The 24,774-nt window shown below is 53.5% G+C and overlaps 8 protein-coding genes across 8 annotated transcripts; 3 read left to right on the forward strand and 5 right to left on the reverse strand.

The window, feature by feature from the left end:
- Positions 1-768: 768 nt before the first annotated feature.
- On the reverse strand, positions 769-2,313 carry V2A60_004918 (MFS transporter; the record flags this gene model as incomplete). The annotated part of the gene is made up of 1 exon (XM_083256232.1): positions 769-2,313. The coding sequence occupies one exon, from the start codon at positions 2,311-2,313 to the stop codon at positions 769-771; it is 1,545 nt and encodes a 514-aa protein (XP_083112358.1).
- A 1,063-nt stretch (positions 2,314-3,376) lies between these two features.
- V2A60_004919 (DNA-directed RNA polymerase core subunit RPO26) lies at positions 3,377-4,065 on the reverse strand (the record flags this gene model as incomplete). Its single annotated transcript, XM_083256233.1, has 4 exons — positions 3,377-3,413; positions 3,471-3,590; positions 3,669-3,935; positions 4,028-4,065. 4 exons carry the CDS (start codon positions 4,063-4,065, stop codon positions 3,377-3,379), a joined length of 462 nt encoding a protein of 153 aa, XP_083112359.1.
- Positions 4,066-4,617: 552 nt separating this feature from the next.
- V2A60_004920 (C2H2-type zinc finger protein) lies at positions 4,618-6,259 on the forward strand (the record flags this gene model as incomplete). The annotated part of the gene is made up of 2 exons (XM_083256234.1): positions 4,618-4,699; positions 4,764-6,259. 2 exons carry the CDS (start codon positions 4,618-4,620, stop codon positions 6,257-6,259), a joined length of 1,578 nt encoding a protein of 525 aa, XP_083112360.1.
- Positions 6,260-6,885: 626 nt separating this feature from the next.
- Positions 6,886-8,632, reverse strand: V2A60_004921 (Zn(2+) transporter ZRT3; the record flags this gene model as incomplete). Its single annotated transcript, XM_083256235.1, has 3 exons — positions 6,886-8,301; positions 8,376-8,506; positions 8,566-8,632. The coding sequence occupies 3 exons, from the start codon at positions 8,630-8,632 to the stop codon at positions 6,886-6,888; spliced, it is 1,614 nt and encodes a 537-aa protein (XP_083112361.1).
- Positions 8,633-11,298: 2,666 nt separating this feature from the next.
- Positions 11,299-12,453, reverse strand: V2A60_004922 (uncharacterized protein; the record flags this gene model as incomplete). Its single annotated transcript, XM_083256236.1, has 1 exon — positions 11,299-12,453. One exon carries the CDS (start codon positions 12,451-12,453, stop codon positions 11,299-11,301), a length of 1,155 nt encoding a protein of 384 aa, XP_083112362.1.
- A 2,362-nt stretch (positions 12,454-14,815) lies between these two features.
- Positions 14,816-18,813, forward strand: V2A60_004923 (Elongator subunit IKI3; the record flags this gene model as incomplete). Its single annotated transcript, XM_083256237.1, has 2 exons — positions 14,816-14,973; positions 15,039-18,813. The coding sequence occupies 2 exons, from the start codon at positions 14,816-14,818 to the stop codon at positions 18,811-18,813; spliced, it is 3,933 nt and encodes a 1,310-aa protein (XP_083112363.1).
- Positions 18,814-19,374: 561 nt separating this feature from the next.
- On the reverse strand, positions 19,375-22,440 carry V2A60_004924 (actin interacting protein 3-domain-containing protein; the record flags this gene model as incomplete). The annotated part of the gene is made up of 2 exons (XM_083256238.1): positions 19,375-22,173; positions 22,264-22,440. The coding sequence occupies 2 exons, from the start codon at positions 22,438-22,440 to the stop codon at positions 19,375-19,377; spliced, it is 2,976 nt and encodes a 991-aa protein (XP_083112364.1).
- An 867-nt stretch (positions 22,441-23,307) lies between these two features.
- Positions 23,308-24,063, forward strand: V2A60_004925 (ubiquitin carboxyl-terminal hydrolase; the record flags this gene model as incomplete). The annotated part of the gene is made up of 1 exon (XM_083256239.1): positions 23,308-24,063. The coding sequence occupies one exon, from the start codon at positions 23,308-23,310 to the stop codon at positions 24,061-24,063; it is 756 nt and encodes a 251-aa protein (XP_083112365.1).
- Between the last annotated feature and the right edge of the window lie 711 nt (positions 24,064-24,774).

The raw sequence follows: 24,774 nt of genomic DNA on the forward strand, positions 1-24,774 counted from the left end.
GTCTGGTATTTGTGTTTGCTTCAACCTTGCGCAAAGCCACTGTATCGATGCTGGCGAATGGGTTTGGAGGAAATGCACGTGGTGGGTGTCCGGGCTGTGTGCCTGGCCACAATTACATACGCTCAGAATTGTCGCTCTTCCTACCAAGCTCCCTTCACTGAAATGCCAATTGAGACTTTTCAGTCAGTCGTCACACGGCCGACCTCCGCTGTCCGTATAGGCAACTACGTCATTGGGCCAAGCTAACATGTCTCGGACCGGTACGGCACCAAGGCGCGCCGCGAGTTCGTTTGAACCTTGCAACGTTATAGTTTTTATAAAATATTCAGCAGCCAGTCATTTTTGGATCCTATGCTTCATGAAAAGGAATGGCCTTAATTAGTTACTTTTCCTTCTGTATGGGCCCCGCTAGAAGGGTTGGGGATACGAGATGGGATGCTCAACAAGCTCGCATTTAGACCCCGACCGAAACTAGTGCATATACGATGATGTCCGCTTCCAAAGACGTACTAATCATTCTTGTTCTCGGCCAGAAAAAGCTCGCAACAGGTTAGGTAAGACTGAAGGAAATGAAAGGTAAAGCTGAAGAAAAAGACCGCGGCCGATTGATTAGCCGAGAAAACCTGGTATCGGAGGTCATGGGTTTGATGACGCAGCCCGAAGGGTTACTGATGAAGCTTCCTTCACGAACGTGAACTGCAGTGAGCGTACAATGGTTTATTTATTATATAGAACCCGGCGGTAAAGATTGACTCGGCCCTGCAGGCTTCAATGATTGGTTTGTTGTGCTTTTGGATGTTTGTTCAATCTCACCGAGCAAGTGATGATCAATGTTATACAGAATAGAATAGTGGCGACGAAAAAAGGCAGGGCCATCCACTTGCCGCCAACATCGAGACCCTGTTTAAATATGGCGGCGAGAATCGGACCAGCCCCGACTTCGCTGAGCAGTATAAAGACCGAGTAGGCCGTGAACAGCATGGCAATGTGGGATGGGTCGACCATTTCGGATGTCATGCTGCGGAAGGCGAATTCGTAGCCACCGCCGAGCTGAAGAATCACCAAGCTGGCAATGAATATGGTGCTACTGCCAGCAGCCGTGAGACAGGCGCTTCCGAGGACGACCATGCACAGGCTGCCAATAGTCATCCACCAATCCTTGATGATGGGTGGCAGCTTAAACCTGGCCAGCAGGACCTGGCTGATTGCGGGGAGAACGACGGCTGTGAGAACAATGCTGACGATGCCTTTGATGGAAGCCAAGAAGGACGTCTCCGCCAGGGTCCAGCCAAAACGTTTGGCGGCGTATTGCTGTTGCAGCGTGCCGCCAGCCTTGCCCAGGGTCGTAAACACAGTGCTGAAGAGCAAGATGCCCAGCGTCGCGTTGTTTAGGAAGATGACATTAATCACCATCCTCGTCTGCCTAATCGCACTCGAGGCCAGCGGTCGCAGGTCCCACCACGCGTGTCTCTTGCCGCCGTCGTCTTCTTGCATCGCATTATCTTCCCGCGCACGCTTCACCGCGGCGTCGCTGCGCGTCTCCGGAATCATCGCGGTCAGGAGAAAGACGAGGAGCCAGACGGCCACGCCGAGGTACATGGCGAACCAGGGCCCGCGCTTCATGGCGAGGTAGGTGACGGGCCCCCCCAGGAGACCGGCTACATGGTTGGCGGTGCCGAGGTAGAGGATGGCGGTCGCGCGGTACGCCTCGCTAGAGATGTCGCTGGCAATGGTGTACAGCAGCGCGCCGTACGTGGACGCGCCGCCGCCGAGCAGGAAGAAGGCGCCCTCCAGCCACACCAGGCGGAGCGGCAGCACGTCCGGGAAGCTGTACACGGCGAGCTGCCAGAGGAGCGACAGCACCACGCCGAGGTTGGCCAGCTGCAGGATGCGTGTGCGGCCGTATTTGTCGGCCGCGATCCCCCAGGGCACGCCCGTGAGGATGCTGGGGACCATCATAAAGGTGAGCTCCCAGCCGTTGACGAGGGCCAGCTCCGCCTGCACGGGATTGCTCTTGCAGAGAGGATGGCTGCTGAGATCCGCGCCGGGTGGCAGGTCGGGGAACATGTTGCGGCAGATGAGGTTCTCGCGGACCTGCATCACGGGCGTCGTCATCAGCGCATCTCCAATAATGAGGCAGAAGAAGCAAAGCAGGCAGGGCAGGGCGATGCGTAACCGCTGCGCCGTGGTGCGGTTGTCGGCATCCTCGTTGGTGGGAGCACTGGAGCCGGCTTCACTCGTGGCAGGGTCGGTGAAGTCCGTTGGCGGCAGCAGCAGATCGCTTTCAGTTGGATGTCTCTCATTGGTGGCCATGACGCGCAGTTTGAGCGCCTAATCGATGCAATCCCCAAGTCTGCCAAGTGTGCGATTTTTTTTTTTGTTACGTTGGCCTGCTAAGAACGCGTTGTTGGCAATAGACGAGCAACAAGGCTCTTGAAGCAGTAAAGGCCACCTTTGAGAAAGAAGACACCTATCTCGGCTTGCCAGGATGAGTCTCAAGTTGCATCACGTCAATTGATGCCACCAATCGAAAGCAGTGTGAGAGAGTAGGCTGGGCAAGGCAGTATGTATACAGTATGGGGCGCTTTATACGGTGGACACAAGCTATTTTGCTGGCCGTCTGGGCGGGCGGGCGGGTGACAGGGTCATCAGATTGAGACGCCAACCTGGTCCGGCGGAGAGACGACTACATGTAAGAGCAATTTGCTGACGACTAGCTACATATCATGTGCTACACAATCGTGGGTGTAATTTGGCGGCTGGTTTAGTGGAGGGCATGTGTAAAGGATCCCATGCGCTCACTCTGAGTCTGCGGTGCATCTGGCAGACAATGACATGAAGCCGCCACAGGCATTCACGTCGCGGAATTTTGGCCATCACCTATACGGTTGGAACGATTACTCGTAGGCACATGATTGCACTCTTCAAGGTGTCGGGTTGGCTTCTTTGGCCGTTCTGTTTGCGAAATATGCGACGCGTAGTCGACATATGACTCGATTTACTTTTTATTATTCCCTTTTCGATCGATATACAAACCGACAATTCTAAAACAAAAATACAAAAAACCAAATTACACAAACACAGCTTGTTTTTTTAGTGGTTCGGTAACGCCGCGCTCATGCATTCATTAAAGGCTTGTTGGAGAAGCCTTTCCCAGTGCTCCTGTGCATGCCGAAGAGGCAAGAAAGAGCCGCGGCGTGCGCACCGGTTTCGAATTGCCATGTCTTTCGCCCCGAATTTCCATTTTCCGAAGCTGATGAGAGTCGGTGCGCTGGTATTGGAGGCACTCGTGGGTATCTGAGCTTGATCTTGGGAGGGGGACGTTGGTCATTATCGCGGCTCGCAATACGCCGCCTGGAGGTCTCGACTAAAACGTCTACTGGAGTAGTTCTTCGCAGGTCCAGTCCTCGTAGCTGTGATGTATCGGTCAGCAGACAAACGGGATGAGCTTGGTAAAGGAGAACGCGTACAAGCCATCCGGTAGGTATCGTCGGACGATCAGAGGTATCTTCTTTTCGCGAAGTTCCTTGATGGCAATCTGCAGAGGATCGGTCTCTCCTTCCAAGTCGACCAGTACGGGGGCATTCATGCTGCATTCAGAATATGTTAGCTGTGCGCAACCTTGCCGAGTCTCTTGAGGCGCCCTCCAGCGCGGGTGTCCGCCGTACCTAATCTGCAGAGCACGGGTACCCAGGATACGCGCCCTCTCGTATTTCGTCATATATGGCGTCGTATTACGATCCTCATCGGGGATCTTTTTGTCCTTGCTGGACTTGTCTGCGCGACTCGCATTGGCGGCCGCCGAAGGGTCACCCGAGATGACGATGTTGTCCTGGTCCTCGCCATTCTCCAGCTGGTCTTGGTCCTCATCGCCATCGGCGACCTCGGGCTCGAAGAACTCGGTCACGTCTTCTTCCTCAAAGACATTGTCGTCGCTGCCAGACGGCGTACATTAGCACGGGGTTGCAACACCAAGGATTGCCTCCGGCGCAAGCAGCGCAAGGGCAGCGCAGGCGCGAGTGCTTACCCGCCACCACCAACATCGTCGTCGCCAAAGTCGGACATTTTCTCAATCTTGCGGTAGAAGTAAAATGCCAACCAATCTTCCGTCACCGAATCGCTAGGCCGCTACCGAGGTTGATTTTCGTGGAGAGTTGGGGTCTCGTTAATGGGTTGCACGGGCGTCTCATGAAAAAGAGCATGGGCTGGATCTCTCTCAGCGGTAGAGTTTTTCCGGTCGCGCGAGACCCTCCAAGCCCAGCGCAGCCAACGAGCACTGGCGCCGCCTCTACAGACGCCCTGCTCGATATGCCACCCACAAGTTGTAAGAAGAATTGCGCAGCATATACACATCTAACAATTAAACAATAGTAGTTTCTATGGTCGATTGACTTTTTAATTTTGATTTTCTTTGCATATTGAATCAAACATGATGCCGCCGAAGTACCTACCTAACGACCAAGAAACCCACCACAGTATCGTTGCCAACGATAAGCCCCACAAACTTTTTTCAGACACCGCCTTAATCTTTTTTGTTCTGCCACCTCGAAACCCACCATCCCAACTCCAACTGTCCTATCTTCCAGTCCATGCTCTGGACGTCATGAGCGCACCATCATGAACAAGAGAAGCGCAGAAACCCAGTCGCTGGAAGCTTATCCTTTCAAGCGGCCGCACTACGAAGTTGTCGACGGCATATGTACAGCCCCCCATCGCACAGAGTTTCCCGTATCCTACCGGCCGCTGACCACATTGCTACCCAGATCCCATCATAGACGCCGGCGAGGACGATGTAACGACCGCCGAAACACCTAGCTCCTTTGGGGGCGATGTCGACTCCCCCATGACTGTAGTCACGACCCCGCGGGCCAAGTTCCCGTCCGACCTCAAGACGCTGCCGTGTACCTGGCCGGGTTGCCCAAAGACATTCAACCGGCCCGCCCGTTTACGAGACCACCTCAACTCCCACACAAACTCGCGGCCCTTCAAGTGCACATATGAGGGCTGCGACAAGGACTACATTGAAGACAAGCACCTCAAGCAACACGTCAAGGCCGTCCACACCAACGAGCGCAAGCACGTCTGCCAGAGAGAGGGCTGCGGCAAGAGCTTCGTCACTGGCACCAGATTAAAGCGGCACCAGGCCGTCCATGAGGGCGCCGACCGCTTCCGCTGCCCCGACTGCGGACAGAGCTTCCGCAAGAAGGAGACGCTGCACAAGCACGTGCTCAAGGAGCACAAGGGCGAGTCGCCGTACCAGTGCGCCGAGCCCGGCTGCGACGCCAAGTTTGAGTCCAAGGGCGCCCTGAAGCGGCATCATCAGAGGATCCATGGTGAGCTCAAATTTTGGTGCAGCGACTGCGCCATGCAGACGGGGCCTGACGGGACCGAGAAGCATGTCGGTTTCACCACGCACCCGCTCCTGCTGGCGCACATGAAGCTCGAGCACCAAAACTGCATGTTCTGCGACTTCAAGTCGTCCTCGCAGTCCGAGATGGTGTCGCACATTGATATGCACCACTCGGGCAAGACCGTTGACGACCGCCGTACGTTTCCGTGTGACCACGCCGGCTGCGTCAAGAGCTTCACCAAAAAGTCCAACCTGCGCGCCCACCAGCGTACCGCCCACGAGGGTTTCCGCTTCGTCTGCGGCGAGGTCGACCTTGGCAACGCCGCCGGTCTCGACGGTTGGTCCAATACCGACGGCTGCGGCGACAAGTTCTGCACCAAAGTCCGCCTCGAGGACCACGTTCGCTACATCCACCTGCGCCAGGAGCGGCCTCCCAAGTCGGTCGCCGCTACGACGACGTCGTCGTTGTCGCGCTCGCCCGCCTCGGACGATGGCGGCGGTGATGACGGAGATGGAATGGACCTCATTGACGAAATCTCCGGCGTGCAGCTGCAGGCCAAGAAGCGCATCGCTTGCGCGCATTGCACCCTGGCGTTTGCGCGCTACTACGATCTCGAGGCGCACATCTGTGCCGCGCATGCGGCCCCTCCTCCGCCACCGACGGACGAGGACCCCCCCGAGGAATTGTTTGCCGACAGCGACCAGCAGAGGCTCTTTATGGAGGCCGCTAGCATGTTTGGCAGCGTCGGCGACGACGACGAGGGGGACGACGACACCATCTTCGCGGCCGAGATGCACTACGGGCCGCCGCGAGACGAGTGGCTGGACGACGAGGTGGGTATCATGTTGCTGGCGCGCAACTCGCCTGCGTTGGAGGCTCACATTGACCCTGCGCTGGGCAGTATATAGAAAGTAGATGTTCACTTGGGATGGGGAATGACTTTTTTTTTTTTTTTTTTTTTTTCTCGTGGTGTCCAATTCTTTGACACATATTTTCTAACGACCAACACGGGACATAGACATGGCGGCGGCGTATCTAAGCACAGGCATACTTGATTTATAGGGACCACGGCTACGAACAATGAAAAGTCTCTTGTTTTTTTCTCTCTTTCATATACTTTGCAATGGTATTTTTCGTGGGCACGCATTCATCGTGAGCCATGTGGACGCAAAAGTAACAATAAATCTCAAATCGTCTTCATCTAGTGGCGCAAAGCTCTGTTATTCTATGTGTAGTAGAAAGACTAGGTACCACCCGCCTGCCGCTCACTGCTTGCTTGTTTGTGAAAGGAGCCGCCCTTGTAGCCCCCCTGGTATGCCGAAAACCCCCAAATGTGTAACGCTCGTTCGCGACCAAACCCGCGAAATATGCAAGTTCATATGCCTAGGATATTTATAATAAAGAAGGAATCAAGAAAAAAAGATGATAGAATGCGCATGCTGGTCCGGATGGTTGACAATGTCTTGGCCATAAAAAAAAAAACAAAAAAAAATAATTTTGCCATCTCTTTTTTTTGGAAGGACATTGTCGTCGTCTAATGGCCCGCAAAGAGCGCATTAGACACTCCCAGTATCGCCATGCCCAGGAATCCGAAGAACATGCACAGATTGCGGTTGTGGTTCAAGCTGAGGCCCTCGACAAACAGCTGCAGCGCGACACTGACCATGATGCCCGACGTCGCGGCAAAGAGACAGCCGTAGGCGACGGCGTTGGGCTGCATGTTGGTCCTGTTGGCGAGTTTAAACCACAGTGCGGCGAGGCCGGCACCAAAGGGCTGGGACAGGCCGCCCAAGAGGGCGGACCAAGCCATGGCTTTCCAACGCGAGCCGAGGGCCATGTAGAGCGGCAGGCACATGGTGAAGCCCTCGGTGATGTTGTGCACAAAGAGCGCCATAAACACATTGAATCCCAACTCCGGGTTGGCGTGGTTGGTGGCGTAGGTAATGAAGCCTTCTGGCAGCTTATGCAGCGTGATAGCTATTGATGTCTGCAGGCCGATGGCGAGGAAGGCATTGGTGGGGACATGGTGATGGTGCTGCTGCGCCTCGGAATCATCGACGTGGCTTGCGGCGCAGGAGGCATAGTTGTGGCCAGCTTCACTCACATGATCGTGGGCGTCTGCGTTGTTGCCATGGCTCTCGTCGTCTTCATGGACGCTTTCTACGGGCGGGCGTAGAACTGCGTCCCGAGATGTGGCGCGGCTGGTGCGGTACATGGGGCTAACGAGAGAGTCGGCGTAATCCAAGTCGGCGTCGAGGTTTGTCGCAATGAGTGGGGGATGGATGGAGCCCGTCGTGGTTCGTAGCCGGGTCTGTGATCTGCTAGCTTTCACGGCACGGTACGAAATGTGCTTGAAGCACTCCTGCCCGCAAGGGTCAGAGTAGCCGTAACAGGATCCTTCTTCATCGCAGTGCGATTTAGTGTCTTTGACAAAGGACATGACGCGCTTCTGGACCTGAAGCATGGATGGTCTGCGGAGCGCTTCTACATCCTCTGTTCTGGCGCGGCCGCGGCCGCGGAGGGATGCAACGGAGCGTTTCGAAGTGGGTAGCAACGGTGTCGTCTCCCCAGCTTGGTCATGGGCAAGGCCATTTGAGGCATGTGAATGGTAGTGCGCTTGCGCGTAAGGCGACGGCAAACGTGAGCGTCTACTATGAGACAAGGCAGAAGCTGCAGAGTTGTGGTTCTCGGTGCCGCGGGTGGCGTGGCTATAGCCATGAATTTGGTAGTCATCCTCATCGTCGAGAGGCGATGAGTCTTTGTGTGTGTGGTCGCAGTCGACGACATGCGACGGCATGTGCTGGTGCAGGAACCGCGACACAGCCTGGATACCAAGGAAGCCACCAACAAAGCAGCCCATGATGAGAAGACCGGCCGCACGGTCGTTCCAGTGCTCGCCTTTGAGGTACTCTCTGGCCTCTGGCAGCATACTGTATAACGAGGAAAACATCTGAAGAGAGCGTGAGTCAGTGGGGGCGGTGAGGGGGGGAAGGGAGAATGACAGAGGCCAACAGCAAAACGTACCATGACACCAAAGCTTAGACTGAGAGAGCAAGCGAGAAAGGCGTTGCTTTCTTGAATGCGAAAGTTTGACTTGCCCGGTAACAGGCGGATGACGATATCAACACAGACGACGCTCGCTCCAAAGATGCATGCTGCGGAAGAGGGTTAGTTTTGGAATTGCGTTTTGGAACACCTGTGATGGGAGGCGTACCGATGCCGCTGATGAAAGCCAAGATCCATCCGCGTACGTCATTGTCGAGTTCAAACGTGACAGGCATCGTGGGCAGCAGTTGGCACCCCGGAAGCCTTTTGGTTTCTTTTTCTTCCTTTTTCTTTTTCCTTTGCCCTCCGTCTCTGAATTCAGGAGATTCTGTCTAGGAATGCGGAATGTCGGCAAAGGGGGGCAGGCGGTGGGCGGGTGAGGTTGATGCGGGTGGATGAATGGGCTTGGTAGCGCGCGGCGCAGTTGAGCAGGGCAAGCCGGTGCCAAGGGAGGAAGAAGCAACGATGAGAAAGCCAGCAGCAAGACGATGGCGAGAGACGGAATAGAGCTTTAACAACGATGAATGATTCAGACCTGTATGCAAGACTGCAGGTGAAGGAGGATTCTCAGGCACCAGTCCTTTGTGGTAAAGTGGAATCCAGCAGTGTGTCACTTGTGGGTGGCTGCAGCGACATGGTTGCTGACCTCTGTGATGGTAATGCGAGTCGCCCTAGTCTGGGAACCTTGATGGCTTCTTTTTTCCCCAGCGAGGACCGGCGGCGGATGGCGGCGGCGGCGGCGGCGCGACGACGACGGCTACGGCTAAAGGTGACGAATACGGCTACTTACGTCTTGGTTTTTTTTTTCTATTTGATTTTTTTGGGGGTGCGCTTTTATGCCAAGGTGTTAGCGGCACGCAGCAGCAACGGGAGGCCGCAAATACCTGCCTCTTTTCTTGATGGTGGCATTAGCTTCAGAAATTTTTTAATTTTTTGTAAAGTTTCTATTTTGGCCATATCGAGATGCGCGCATGCGAAAAGAGGCCCCCAACACGTGACTATATCTATAGGCATATAGGCAAACGGGCTATTGTACATGTACAGACAGGTATTCTGTATCCGCACACGTAACAGAGGCGCACAAAGAAATTCATCATCGTCACGACGAGCCAACAGCCGCCGGGCATTTTCAAGACATGCCCATGATGATCATTGTAACAAAATGTGCACTTTTTTTTTTACGATGCAAGCCAAAAGGTGTCAGATTATCTCCACAGATACCCTGCGACAGGGATCATGGCAGCATGGCAATCCTTGGTCTTGAAGAGTGGGTATCATCTGTGCATGTACAGAGTACTCCGTACATGCACAGGCAAAAAAATCAGACAGGTGATCAATCACTCTTTTACAATCAGGTGCCAATGCTAATATCGAAATGATATGGGGGTATAAAAGCCATGCTCAAAATAACAAAATGCATTGTCGCGCAATCATCCTTGGGGTCATCATATCCTGCCAACGCGCTCATTTACGACAACGGCCATATACGTTCACGATAATCGTATCTTGTTCACGTACATACTGAATAAGACCCGATAAATTCACCGTACCTGGTCGTTGGTTCCACCTTGTCCCAACTACCGCGACATTTAGAGTATATCAATCTCACCGTAACGTCGCCACCATCTTCATTCATCCCTACCGCCACAGTGTATACACCAACTTGTCGTATGGCTGCTCTTCCTGCGCCATTATTTCTTCGTCTCCTATCAATTAACTGCGTCGCTCAATACTTTCGGCCTCCTTCAATGCTTTCTTCTCGGCCTCCGTCCGCATTTCCCCCTTCCTGTGACTAGCACCCTAGCAACTATATGAAGGACCCTCGCGTGGTCAACTTTTTTGTGCAGGTCTACGTCATTATGCGCCCGGGAATTATAAAAGATCGTTCTAGGGATTTTCTTTGCCCGCCGCTTTAGCCTCACTTTTTTCTTTCGCTGTTTTGCTGCTTCGCTCCTCACCAATGCACTGACTTGGATGCCTCTACTTGGCCTTGATCAAAGGCCACACGTCCGAGCTTATGCAAACAGTATATCAGCATTCCATTTCGTTCCCGTGGTTCTTGTTTGAGGGCTTGCAAGGCGTGCTTGGCCATGCGGAGAGGCGGCGATGACGATGACAGCATGCTGGTCAAGCCAGAAAGCCTAATTTCCCCGAGTCAATACAAGAGGTGTACATGCCGTGGCATGCTGCATCTCGCACGAACTTGGGCGATCTAGAGCGTGCGTCGTCAAAACAGCAAGTACCTTTCCACGGGCAGCTCAGCTAACTCCTCCGGGATGGCGTAGGTCCCGAGATTACCTATAGACGCCCATCATGTTTGCGCTATCTTGGCTGAGACTCTTGTATATATAATGCTTATATTGAAAAGCATATTCATCACTAGCACAGACCGTGGAACCTCTCAGTCAATTTTTTTTTTAAAAAAAAAAGACACCGTTCTGCTTCACATCTAGCTGTGCGACCCCTCGCGCGAGGTCTGAAAGCGCGCCGGGGGGCACAGTGGACGGTGAAGCTAACAGTAAGTGAGTGAGTGAGTATAAGACAACAAGCTTGCACGTTTTACAGTACGACAGCTGGGATCAAGCGAGGCTCGTGAAACAGAAGCCCAAATCGTATCGCGTAGTCACAGTTGCAAGTGTTTGGAACCGGCTGTCTCGGCTTCTCCACAGTCCAACTTTGATCGATGATAGAGTATTGGTGTACGAATTAATGCTGTGCTATAATATGTGTGAAAATTGAAATCAAGGCAGAACCAACTCCCTAATTCATAAATACCAAATCCCAGATTTTAAAAACTCTGCGGCGCGGAATGAAACAGCTTTCCAGTGCAAAGTTGTACTAGGCAATGAGCTCTCCAACGGTAGCAGGAAATACCAAGGTAAAAGCAAAGAAGAATCTCTTTTTAAAAAATCACTTTGGAGGCAAGACTCAGCAGCCAAGCAGCGTCGTTCCAGCTGCTCTCGCCCTCTTTGGGCGGCGACAACTTGACGGCCGGCAGATTTGTGATGCCCTCGATGTGTCTTGGTGTCTGCGCACCGCGCCCGCCGGCGTCCTCTTCCTCTTCGTTGTCGTCATCGTCGCTATCGTCGTCGTCACCGTCATCCTCAAAAAGCGACCAGCCGATGAAGCTGGCAATCCAAGAGCCTTTGAGGGCCTTGCCCTCGCGCATGAGGCGTCGGATGGCGGCCTCGTCGTCAAGCTCGTCCTCGCGCTCCAGCTCCTCGAGCTTCTGGTCGAGGTTGACAAAGTCCGGGCCGGATATGGCGTCCGTCGCCGGAAAGTACGAGTCGCCGCCGGCGGCACGGTCCATGGGTGTCAGGGCGGCGCTGCTGCTACCGCGGAGGCCGTGATGCTGGTGGTGGTGGTGGTGGTGGTCGATGCTCTGGGCACGGCTGGCGAAGCGGCTGGTGCGGCGGCTGATGGCGGGCGACGACAGCGAGGCCGCATCGTCACCGTCGGCCACGGCGTTGCTGCCGCGGCGGCGCTCGCGGACCGCCAGCTCCTGCTCAAAGGCGTCCTCGTTGGGATCGCGCATGGCGGCGAGGCTCGTGGAGCTCTGGCGGGAGACGAGCCAGGCCTGGCCCTTGTACTCGCGAGCCTCGGAGCTCATGAGGGCGCCGGTGCGCAGCATCCAGTCGCTGTCGTTGCGGTGGCGGTTCGTCAGGGTGGGCTCGTCGGCGGCGGCGCGTCGCCGACGTGGCGTCGAGGTGCCGGAGCCGGAGCCGGGGCGGCGGCCGCTGCTGCTGCTGGTGAAGAGGTTGGTCGAGGACCGGCTCTTGGTGATGAGCTCACCATCGTAGACGAGGGAGGAGGTGCGGTGGTGGGAGCGGGAGCGCGGCGTGGCGGACGAATGCCCGAGGAAGCGCGGCGTCGTTGGCGCCGACTTGCCCTCGAGGTAGGACGAGGTGACGGGCCCCGACGCCAGGTCGGCAATGGAATCGGGGTCATTGAGCGGGAGCTTGACGGTCAACGGCGCAAGCGTCAGGTGGTTGATGTTGGTGGAGGAGCGGTTCTTGCGCCGGGCGCGATCCGAGTGCTGGTTGTAGGCCAAGTCCATCCCGCCGGGGTTGGTGTGATGAGGAAGAGCGGATATGTGTGTCTGTGTGTGTGTCCTCTGCGGCGGCAGTAGCAATGGCACTTGGGTCTTGTTGACAAGATGAAGCCTTGTATGTACCGAGTTATGTGCGTCGTTGCTGACGAGCCTGCAAATGCCAAGGCGAGACAAAGTCTGAGGTTGGACGGAGTAGGTACTAATAGATAGATACCTTGGTAGATAGGTAGTGACAAACGGGGAGCGGTGGGGGTGGGGATTCTTGCGGGCGTCACCGTGGACGCGAGTCACTAGGTACTTATTAAGGTAGCTAGTAATAAAGTTTCAATGGCAAGACTCTGTTGGGAGGAGACAGGGTGAGAAGGTGACTTTGGCTGACAGCACGATCAGGGAAAGGGGGGAATTGCAACAGTTTTATGTAAAGAGAATTTTTTCCAAAAGAAAAAAGTCTCGTCGCCTCGGATCGGCCGATGTGGGCAACGAGCAAGCGGCTATACAAACCAAGGCTGGCTCGGAGGAGAGACGGAGAGGGAGGCTATACGGTGATGGGTGCAGCAGTTAGTGCCTAGGCGATGGGACTCGACGGTCAGCCACCAAACATGCAGGGGTGTTTGTTGATGTTGACTGGTTCCTCTGCATGAGGGATCGGGCCTGGGCTCCAGAATGGATGGCTCCTTGACGCGGGAGTCATCCCGAGTTTTGCCATTTATCAGTATCCTGAGCATCGGGTGCTTTTGCGCGGTTCTGGTGCTGCTTGTCAAAGCGAGGCTGTTGATAGGCCTGGTGCGGGTGCTGGCGGGAACCCGAAAAGCTGGGGGACGATGGGTCAATCTAGGCCGGGACGGGTGAGAGGCAGGTACCTCGGCCGGCGAAATTGCACTACAAAGGTACTTGCCTGTTTATACTTGCCCAGGCTACCTACTCAGTACTTCCATCCCTAAAAATCAGCCCACCTTCACCACCTTCACCACCACTGCAATCCCCCGAAGCTTCAGCACCTTCGGCCTGGCCAGATACCTACGTGCCTATCTCTCCCGGTGCAGCTCTAGCTGGGACGCTAGATGCGATGCGCAGCGCTAGATATGCAGCCTCGTTCTTTCTTCTCAGTCTCGCGTCTCATGTTTCCTGGATTAGCTGACGCCACTTTTACTCGATTTTGCCACTGTGGGAGCTGGGAGTTATAGCTGCGCTCCGATATAGACCACGGTGGAGGGCGGCACGCGGGTACCAAAAAACATAGCCGGTTTTAGGCCTTTTTTATAATACTACTATATAACTTATATCAAATTATATAATAAATCTTTAAAAATATTAATAACTTCTTAGAGCCTTACTTTAACTATTATATTAAAAAATTCTATATTATAGCTTCCTATTAGCTTAAAAGTAAGTTCTAATATTAAATATTTTTTTAAATAATATTTTAAAAGATTATAAAATAATTAATTTAAAAAGCTATAACTTATTTTTTACTAATATATTTTTTAAATAATAACCCTTCTTAGATATTAGCTCTGATATATATCTTTTAGGATTTATTAGATTTATTTAGAATTAACTTTACTAGTTCTTTTTTTAGTAGTAATCCCAGAGACCGGCCATGTTTTTTGGTACCCACCTGGGCGGGCTGCGTTGCAGCTACCAGTAATGGCAAAACGCCTTCAACAGTCGGGTTCTATCGGCTTGCATCAACTCACACTACTTACAGTACCAGCGAAAGCGGGAGCTTATCAAGCATCAATGCGTTCCAATAAGGACATGCGATAATTTTCAGTTATGGCATGTGTTTTCTTTTTCTTTTTTCCTTCTTTTTTTTTTACATTTTCTCTCTTCTCTCAAACCACAATGCCCTTATCGAGCTTCCCTTTCCCTTGTATAAGTGCACATCTGAGTGACTCCACGTGGCCCTCCCACCATAGATCCTCCTGTAGCGAAAAATTTTACAGCCTACCTACATGGATGCTGGCCATGGCCCTGCACAACACTGGTTTCGCACTAGGTTTGCGGTTCTCTAGCGCCCGAGCCACTATGAATTCAGGCAATACGGCGCTTACCACGCCCATCTACCTAGGTACCTAGGTACCTACCTTATTATTCGAGGCACTGAGCTACTTGCTGCCAAATCGTTGATACTCTGCAGAAAAAAAAATAAGTAGATTTCAGCCTAGAGAGGCTCAACAGCATCCACACACAGCTCGTCGTGAATCCTTTTCCACACCATCTCATTCTGATTCTACCAGAGACTTGGCCCTTATTATACTTTTAAACAAGTTTGCCTCCCTTTTCGGTGAAGCGGTGAATCCGCTGGAGACTCGGTGAAGCGGTAGCCGTCCTTCTCTGTCCAAGAGGCCAATATCAAACGGGCAAGATGCGAAATCTAAGAAACCTTCGATTCGGCCGTCTGGCCCAGGTTGACATCACTGCCGCATGCTGGGATCCTGAAACGGACGAGGTCATTTGTGCTGTTGGTCCAACGGCCCAAAATCCCACCGTACAGCTGCTTCGTGTCTCTGAAGGTCGTAATCTGTGAGTCAACACAGCTCAGCAGCAATGATACGTGAACCAAAGCAGTCCAAGCTGACCAATACCAGCTCAAAGCGTTCCATCACCAATTGGGACGCTCCAAGTCCAAACCCTGATCTACCAGTAGACAGAATCCTCAGCATTCAGTATCTGGGCAGCACTGCAACGATATGTCTTGTCCTGGAGGGCGGCGACATTATTACCGTCAAGGAGGACCAGCTCGGTGGTGAAGATGCCCACATCGAGATTGTTGGCTCCATAGACGACGGAATCTCTGCAGCCAGGTGGTCTCCCGACGAGGAGCTGCTCGTCATTGTTACCAAAGCCCACAATATTATTTTCATGGGCAGCTCGCTGGATCCTGTCGCCGAGGTTGCCATGACGCACGACGATCTCCAGGCCTCCAAACATGTCTCTGTGGGCTGGGGCAAAAAGGAAACTCAATTTCAAGGTCGAGGCGCCAAGGCTCTCCGGGATCCTACCATTCCCGAAAAGGTCGACGAGGGCCTCCCGAGCCAATACGAGACCGGAGCTACAACAATTAGCTGGCGCGGGGATGGCTCTTTCGTTGCCATCAACTCGGTTCAGGCGGGTTCTCGTCGAGTGATTCGCGTCTACTCGCGAGAGGGTGAGCTTGATAGTGCAAGCGAGCCGGTTGACCAACTTGAGAGCAGTCTGAGCTGGAGGCCGTCCGGGAATCTAATGGCCGGCATTCAACGACTCCAGGACAAGACTGATGTCGTCTTTTTCGAACGAAATGGTCTTCGACACGGCCAGTTTACTCTACGCTCCTCTCTCGAGGATGCTGCAGCATGCCCTAACATCCAATTAGAATGGAATACCGACTCATCCACCTTGGCGGTTATCCTGAGCAAGACAATACAGTTATGGACAATGGGAAATTACCACTGGTATCTGAAACAGGAGATCCCAAGAGACGCTGGGGGGGCTCCCATGCTATCATGGCATCCTGAGCGAGCGTTGCGACTGGCATTCTCAACTGGTAACGGTCTTGTCGTCGCGGAGCAGGTCCTGCATTCCGCTAGGGGCTCTTGCCACCAGCCGCATGACATTGGTGCCGTTGCTGTGGTCGACGGGTCTCACGTCAAATTCACTCCATTCAGAACCGCCAATGTGCCTCCCCCCATGTCATTCTGCGATCTAGAGACCCAATCATCAGCAATTGATATTGCTTTCAGCCACCGCAATTCCTCATTTGCCATTCTGCACCACCAAGGAGTCGACCTCTACGACCTGGTCATCACCAACGGCAGGGTTGGTCGACCAAAGCTGGCGAGGAAGCTTTCGCTTTCTCCACAGCCTGACGAATACTTTTTACCACTCCGAATCGTCGCTACTGCAACGGGATATCTCCTGTTTGCCTACCAAGGCGATAGATTCGTCAGTGCTGCAGTCGCTGCTGATCTGGCAACCATACAGGCCTGTCAAGACATTGCAACTCCTCTACTTAGCACGACTACGTACGATAACGATTCAACGGTTGAAGCATATGGCCAGGATGCCTCTGGCAAATTGTACAAGATCTCTTCAGCATCAACAGAGCCGCTAGGAATCCAGTTTCCCTCTATGCTGCCCACTTTTGAGATTTGCAAGTCAAATGACGATGCCGTCATTGCATTTGGTCTCTCACGGAACGGTCATATATATGCCAACTCGAAGCAGTTGGCCAAAAACTGCACATCTTTCATTCTCACACCTCACCACCTCATCTTTACAACCAGCAACCACTTTGTCAAATACGTCCATCTCATGGACGATGTAGAGGACTTGGAAGTGCCTGGTGATGATCCAGAGAAGGACGAGCGATGCAGAAGCGTTGAGCGCGGGTCGCGTCTCGTAACGGCGATGCCGACAAATATGAGCATTGTCCTTCAAATGCCGCGTGGCAACTTGGAGACGATATATCCTCGCGCAATGGTTCTCGCGGGCATCCGGCGTCTCATTGATGCCAAGGAATACGGTAAAGCCTTCTCCTACTGCAGAACCCAACGGGTAGACATGAATGTGCTCTGTGACTACAGGTTTGAGCAGTTTCTGTCTTGCGTCCCGATATTTCTAGATCAGTTAAACGACATATCCTACATTGATCTCTTTCTGTCCTCGCTCAAGGAGGAAGACGTTACACAGACCATGTATCAAGATACAAAGAAATACAAGCCGGCCACCCATATACTTCCCTCGGAAGTAGAAGCTACTCCCTTGGCGACGCGGCCATCTGATGGGAAGGTCAACACAGTCTGTGACGCTGTTCTTGAAGGGCTTCAAACACGCAAGAGCACCAATCTACAAAACATCATCACTGCGCATGTGTGCAAGAGCCCTCCAGCACTAGACGATGGACTCACGCTGGTCTATGAGCTTATGAAGGAGGATCCCAAGGTGGCCGAAAAGGCCATTGAACATATTTGCTTCCTCGTCGACGTCAATCGACTATACGAGAATGCTCTCGGTTTGTACAACCTCGAGCTCACGCTTCTCGTTGCCCAGCAGTCACAGCGCGATCCTCGTGAATACCTACCCTTCCTCCAAACGCTTCACGCGCTGCCCGAGGGGCGACGCAAGTTTGAGATTGACGACCACCTCGACCGCAGGGCAAAGGCTCTCACTCACCTGCACACACTGGATTCGTTTGACGAATTCTGCACCTACACAACAAAGCACAAGCTTTACCAAGATGCCCTGCGCCTCTACCGCTACGACCAATCCCGACTGCGCACCATTACCGACCTCTACGCGGCGTATCTCGAGTCCACCTCCTCCTTCCGCGAGGCCGGTCTGGCTTACGAATCCCTGCAGAACTACGCGAAAGCCACTAGCTGTTACCGTTCATCCGGCGCCACCTGCTGGCAGGAATGTCTGTTCGCCGCGCAGCAGCAGACGCCGCCGCTGTCTCCGGAAGCCATGGGCCAGCTCGCGACCGCTCTCGCGGACGCGCTCTGGGAGGCCAAGGACTACGCGTCCGCGGCCACCATCCACGCCGAGTATCTCGCGTCCCTCGAGACGGCCATCAAGTGCCTCTGTAAGGGTTACCTGTTCGCCGAGGCCATGCGCCTCGTCGCCAAGCATGACCGCCCCGCGCTCCTCGAGGCGGCCGTGGACGCGGGCCTGGCCGAGGCGCTCGGCAGCACCACCGAGTTTCTCGCCGACTGCAAGGCGCAGATTGGCGCCCAGGTGCCGCGCATCGCGGAGCTGCGCCGCAAGGCGGCCGAGGACCCGCTCGCCTTCTACGAGGGCGAACGCGCCGGCGGCGGCGACGTCCCGGACGACATCTCCGTCGCGGCGAGCTCGCGCCTCAGCACGGGCGGCGCCAGTCTGTTCACGCGCTACACGGGCAAGTCGGCGGGCGGAGGTAGCATAGGCACGGCCGGCACCGGCGTCAGTCGCGCGACGAGCAAGAACCGCCGGCGCGAAGAGAAGAAGCGCGCGCGTGGCCGTAAGGGTACCGTTTATGAGGAGGAGTACCTCGTCAACAGCACCCGACGCCTCATTGAACGCGTCGGCGCCACCCAGGCTGAGGTCGAGCGCCTTGTCTTCGCACTCGTTCGCCGAGGCATGGCTGAGCGCGCCCGCAACGCCGAAGCGCTCATGAGGGACGTGCTCGAGGCCGCCGAGCTCGCAGTCGCGCAGGTCTTTCCGCACGCGGCGACGGCAGCCGCGGACGACGGAAACGGAGACAGGGACAGGGACGCCGCCGCCGCCGGCGAGCAGCACTATCACGCCAAGGGTGGCGATGCCGTGCTCGTAGAGTGGATGGAAGCCAGGTCGAAAATGGCGGAGCCTCCGGTGCTGGCGAAGATGTCCAAGCTCACGCTCTTGGGATAGAAAAAGAGCGGGCACGATATGTTCTATTTAAGAATCAGAGAGGAAAAATTTAGATGGTCCTAGAATTGTTTGCATAATGCTGATTCTTGCTTGAATGTGATACATATGACAAGGTTTTCTTTCAATAACATCGGAACCATGTATAATAGCAGTATTCTTGTCCTTTTCCATGTACTCGCTCTCGAGACTTCTATAGGTTCTATTTCACCAAAGCAGGTGAGACAAATAAATTCGCAACAGTGCGCATCTGAAAGCCGGGGAGGCGTGCAGCCAAAGAGGAGCTGTACGTACAAATGATTTAAACAAGAGCAACTTGAAAAGTTGGAACAACAAGTAATAGGGTACATCATCGCTTTCTCTCCGGTTCCGTGCCATGTCCGAGCACCACCGCCAGGTTAAAGAAAAAATTATAGAAACAAGGTCATCCCAACGCCTGAAACAAACTCCATATCAAAAACGTAAACCCGCTAAACCAATGGGTATGGTTCTAGCATACACTGCATGGGGTGGTCGGGCGTAATCAAACACGCCACCATATATTTAGAAAAGTCCCCTCACACATCACTCTTTATTCGTAGTCGTACCCGACGAGCCTCCCGAGTGGCGCGCTGACCCTTCTGCCTCGCCTTCCGGCGGCACCACACCCGTCTCTGCATCTTCGTATGCCTCGCCCTCTTCGAGCTCCTCCTCCTCCTCCTCCTCCTCCTCTTCATCCTCATATTCGTCGTCGACCTCGGCAATCATGCCGTTCATGCGCTCCCAGACCTCGCGGCGGATCTGCTCGTCCTTAGCAACCCTCGCTCGCTCGACTTCCTCGAAGCCGCCAGACTTCTTCAGCTTGCCTTCACTGACGAAACTGGCAATCTCACGCTGGAGCTCGTTGCCACTACGGTTCTGGAGCTCTTTCTGGCGAATCTTCTCGGCCCGCTCAATGGCGTCCAGGCGATTTTCGTGGTTGGGCTGCAAGGCGCGCACTTCGCCTAGAACGCCTTCTTTGGCTGCGTTCTGATTGAGACTGTTGCCGAGGTTGCTCAGACCCTTGGCCAAGGTACGCGACGTGCCAACGTTCGCGCCAGCGCTGCTGTCCTTCATCTGCTCTTTCATAGCTTCCTCGACGAGGGCAAAAGTTTCTGTGGCCTTCTCCAAGTCGTCACGTAGATCGACCATCAGGTCCTCCATAAGGCGCAGCTCGTCACGGCCTTGGCACACATCTTCCAGTTCCTTCTCCCAAATCTTAGTCCAAACGGGCTTCTCTTCGGTCATATAATCTTCCATGGTCTTGAGGGCTTTGGTGAGCTCGCTAATATCATTATTGACGGATTCCAGCTGACGTGGAAGCGGCTTGACACCCCTGTGCACAACGTCTTTGCGCAGATCTTCAATGAGATCCTGAAGATCATCCACCTTGCCGACCAGGCGATCGGAATCAGCATTAAGCTTCTTGCGTCCATTGGTGACATATGAGTATCCGCCATCCCCTTCCAAATCGGGCTGCGCAGCGCTTGCTGCTACCGACTTGACATTTGCAGCCTTCTGACGAACAGCCGTAATGGATGCCTCCATTGTGGATTGAAAGTTGGAATAGGTTTGGCGCAGTACAGCAATATCGCGGCGAAAAGTCTGGATCTGCCCAACATGGCTCGCCCCGAGTCGAGGTCCAGTGCTAACAATAGCCTTGGATCCGTCAGCGGATTGCATGGGCGGCGCGAATGCGAGACGAGCGACCTCGTCAGCAGTTTCCTGTTGCCTATCCGAGACACGTTGAAGGGTCGCGGCCTGATTTTGAACATTGTTCTGAACATCCTGGACAATCTTGGTTAATCCCGATATGCCATCGTCGATATGACGCTTGACCTCGTCCAGAGCCTCTATGTTCAGCACGAGGACAGTCCGGTCTTTTACGTCAGAAAGGTCCTCCAATTCATGTCGAATCCCTGACACAGGGTCTTGTATATAAATTTCTGGCAGGTCAGTACCATTATGTTGTGTATTCCAGGAAAACTTTTCGATAAATGCGAGCTGCAAGCGCCCGATGGACAGCTCGCTTCGCCCCTCTGGCAGAACGATCTTCTTGACCTTGGACTTGTACTGAAGAAACAGAGTCAAGTCCTTGGTCGGGGTGGGCGGTGGAGAGACTTGGAAATACGAATCGGGCTTCGGCTCTGAGGCAGTGGGTAGCTGTTCAGTCTTCCCAACTGTTTTTGTTTCCAGCTCGACTCTTCCTGGCTCGTTCTCAAACTGTGGTGGCTCAGGGAGTGGACCAGACAAGGTAGCACTCGCTGCATATTTATCTTCGGGTGTTTGAGCCATTGGGCTATCGACGCCATTTCCGAATTCAGAGGAGCGCTCCTCGGTTATTATCTGGGGGGCGGGTGATTGGCCATGCTTGGATTGGTTGGATTGATGACGACTGTGCCGTACAGACTCGCGTTTTTGTACGGCATGCATTGATTCACGTGCTTCCTTGCGACCGCGATTTGGTATTGGGGAGTTTTGGTGTGGCAGAATAGGGACAGCATTGGATGTGCCGAGATGTTTCGAGATTTGATATTGTGAGTACCGTCGTGAGGCTCGTCTTTCTAAGTCACCGCCCTTTTGCAATGCTGCAAGTGCGCTTGATTGAGGCTCCGGGGGAGGCGGCGGCGGCGGTGGAAAAGCTTCGATATTTATTTCCCCAGAAGGTACGGACGGTATTTGACCATCGTCAATCGGATACGGCGGCGGTATAGAGGGCGCATTCTGGATTGAAGAACGATCTGGCTGAGGAGAATTACGAGACGGCTCTCGTGGCGCATTGACGCGGCGACTGGGTGATGTACTGGGCCCTTGCGACGAGGGATCCTCCGAACGATGTTGTTCTTGCTTGTATCCTGCTTCAAGACTCTCGTCAAGCATATTAGTCAGGCCGCCACTGCTTCCACTCCTGACAGTGCTGATACTCGTTGTGCGCTCTGGCACATTCCCACTGCCGTCCCTGTCTCGAGCCTGTCGTTGACGCAGACGCTGCTGCTTCCGCTTCAAGCCATGAAGCAGGTTGATAATGATATCTCTGATGCGTGGCAGGTATCGTTCGAGGCTTTCGGCACTGGCTTCTTGGCTCAAGGTAGATTCGAGAATGCTTCGGAGCAAGTCAGGAACGTTGCCGAGGTCAGAGGTATCGACATTTATGGCAGTAAAGGCACGACACGCCATATTGAATTCGTAGCCTAGACGGACGTAGACGTCGGAGACTTGCGTGTCCGTAGCATGGCCACGGGACCATTGAGTCAGAGTTTCGAGAAGCTGTTTAGTAGCGACGAGAAGATGAGTGACACTTTTTTCGATTTGCGACAACGGGACACTCGAACTCGAAGTGCCAGTCTATCACAGCAATGTCAGTGTTGGTTTGTGTAGAACCTGCTTCTAGCACGCAGTATGCGGCTACTAGAAGCGGCAGTAGCAAAGACAAACCTCACGAGTCGACCGGCGCGCGCCTCCACCCTGCGATGACTTCATGGAAGCCGTGGAGCCTCTGGATGGCACTCCATTTGGCGACATGGGTCTGCTCTGACCGTTGGGGGACTGAGAAGCAAGTTCTTCTGTGCGCCGCTGCGAATAGCCTCGTTGGCCCTGCGATCCGGATTGCATAGTGGCGACTATGTGCGGTGACTGAGCCGGCGAGGCTGTGACAGAATGCAGGTTGGTTGGGCAGCAAACCTGCTGGGGGTTATCAAGGTGTGTCGTGGGGGGGAACGAGTTTGCGCTGAGTAATGAGCTTGTCGAGGGTGCTAGACGTGCACAAAACCCCCCATGGCCGACGAAGTTGGAGTGGAACGAATGGCAGTGTTCTGGATACGAGTTGTATGAATGTCGACAGTCTAGAGCCTGTCCAGGCGCCGCACAGGAGTAGATGGCCTGTTCTCTCGTTTTGGGTGGGCAAGCGGCACAGCCTGTGGCCCCTGGCTGCCGCACGTGCCAACGCATTACTTTCTATGCTACCCTACACATAAGGAACAGTATTTGCATGGCACATTGGTCTTTGTTTCCCTTTTCTTTTTGCTTTTTGAAGTTACACACCGCGTGTATCCGGGTAGGGCTTATAGAAAGGCCGATTTATGGGCTCTATTGCAAGTATCGAACATAGGCTACAGCCTTTGCCTTGTCCCGACCTTACCAAATAGTTCAGGTCGTTGAGTGCCCTGCGACAAGTATCATGTTCACGGACTGCCCCCACTACTACCAGCCCCAAAAGACAGAGCACAGTAACGAAAGGAACAAGGAATACAAAAAGGAAATAATAATAATAATAATAATAAGCTCTCAATTTGTAAACCACTCCCGCTCTCCCACCTCCCCCATCAGGCAGCCTGCTGATGCGTCCTCCTGCCTGGCCCCACCTGCCTACAAGCTCTCTATAGGTAGTAATATAGCAAACGGCGATGTCAGAAACCGCTATCATCTTCTTGTGCATCAACAGATAAATTTCCCGAGTATCGTAAGCGAGAAGAAGACATTATGCCAACCGAAGGAGTTTGGATTTCGCCATCTGGCGTAAAGACAGTCATACCACTCGAGAACAATCCCGAGGTCTTTACGTCGTTGCTGCACGATCTTGGACTGTCCACAGAGCTGGGCTTTTATGACGTGTACAGCATTGACGATGCCAGTTTACTTGCGATGATTCCGCGACCGACGCATGCCCTGATATTCATCACGCCAGCTAAAATGTACTACGCTTCACGTAAAGAAGATGGCATCCCTTGCGATATGGCTTTGGAGGACATGACTTACAACAAGACCGGTGACGACCCCATCCTGTGGTTCCGCCAAACTATTGGAAATGCCTGCGGGCTCTACGCGCTGATTCACTCGGTCGCAAACGGACAGGGAAAACAATACGTGCAGAGGGATTCGCTCCTGGACCGGCTTTTTACGGAGGCTAAGCCGCTGCAGCCTGAGCAGCGTGCCAAAGTCCTATATGACAGCGAGGAGTTGGAGAGGGCTCACATGAGGGCTGCACTCAAGGGCGATTCTGTTCCACCTCCGGCAGAAAACCACCCGGCTCTCCACTTCATCGCCTACGTCAAAGGTCAAGATGGTCATCTATGGGAACTTGAGGGTGCGACCGATGGGCCCGTGGACAGGGGTCTGCTCCCGCCTGAGGACGATGTCTTGAGCCCAAGAGCTCTAGAGCTAGGTATTCGCAGGTTTTTGAACCATGCTGAGGGGAACCCTAATTTCAGCATTGTGGCTTTGTCCAACAAGGATTGAGGATCCGAGGGGCTACTTGTTTCGGCACAATCGGGTATTACTGAGTAAGGTTTGATGTGTATAAGCATGGCATCGAGTCATCAGGCCGCCGTGGTCGAAGCTGATCTATCCATGTAGCACCTAGTTGATGGGGACATCCTCAGAGAAGCATAAACTGGAATCTCCAAAAGAAAAAAAAAGGTCTGCATTTGTTCGATGACTTACACAAAATGACGATAAAATTATGTTGCGGCGTACTGCACAGGTGCTTCATCGTGAGCGTGCCTTATTACTACTGCCTTGTGCCATGCCTGGGGTTTTCTGGCCTAGCCAGCTGACAGATCTCGCTCCTCATACTGTAATATCATCAGACAGGGCCTGGTCCCAAGCTCTCTAAAAATGTCTTTTTGAAGAACATGAAGTAAAACAATGCTGATATGCAACATATACCCATTGACTCGAGAAGTTGCTCCCCTCTTTGAAGTGTTGAGAACACATTAGGATGCTACCCAAGCCAGTCTACATAGAGTCGTCCGGAATTTGCAGCCGTCAACCAACACCAAGAGATAGATTATTGAAAAACCTCATTCTATTGACGCTGAATAACGATTGCGTTATAAAAGAGTCAGAGAAAGAATCTTATGAATAGACGCGTTCACTAAAAGAATAAGTTCATCAGCATTTGCTGAACAGTTGCGATGACCGAAGTTGGTTCAACGCCGATCTCGAGAC

The sequence above is a fragment of the Cordyceps javanica genome, chromosome 3, assembly GCF_051103115.1.
Source record: "Cordyceps javanica chromosome 3, complete sequence".
NCBI lineage: Eukaryota > Fungi > Ascomycota > Sordariomycetes > Hypocreales > Cordycipitaceae > Cordyceps > Cordyceps javanica.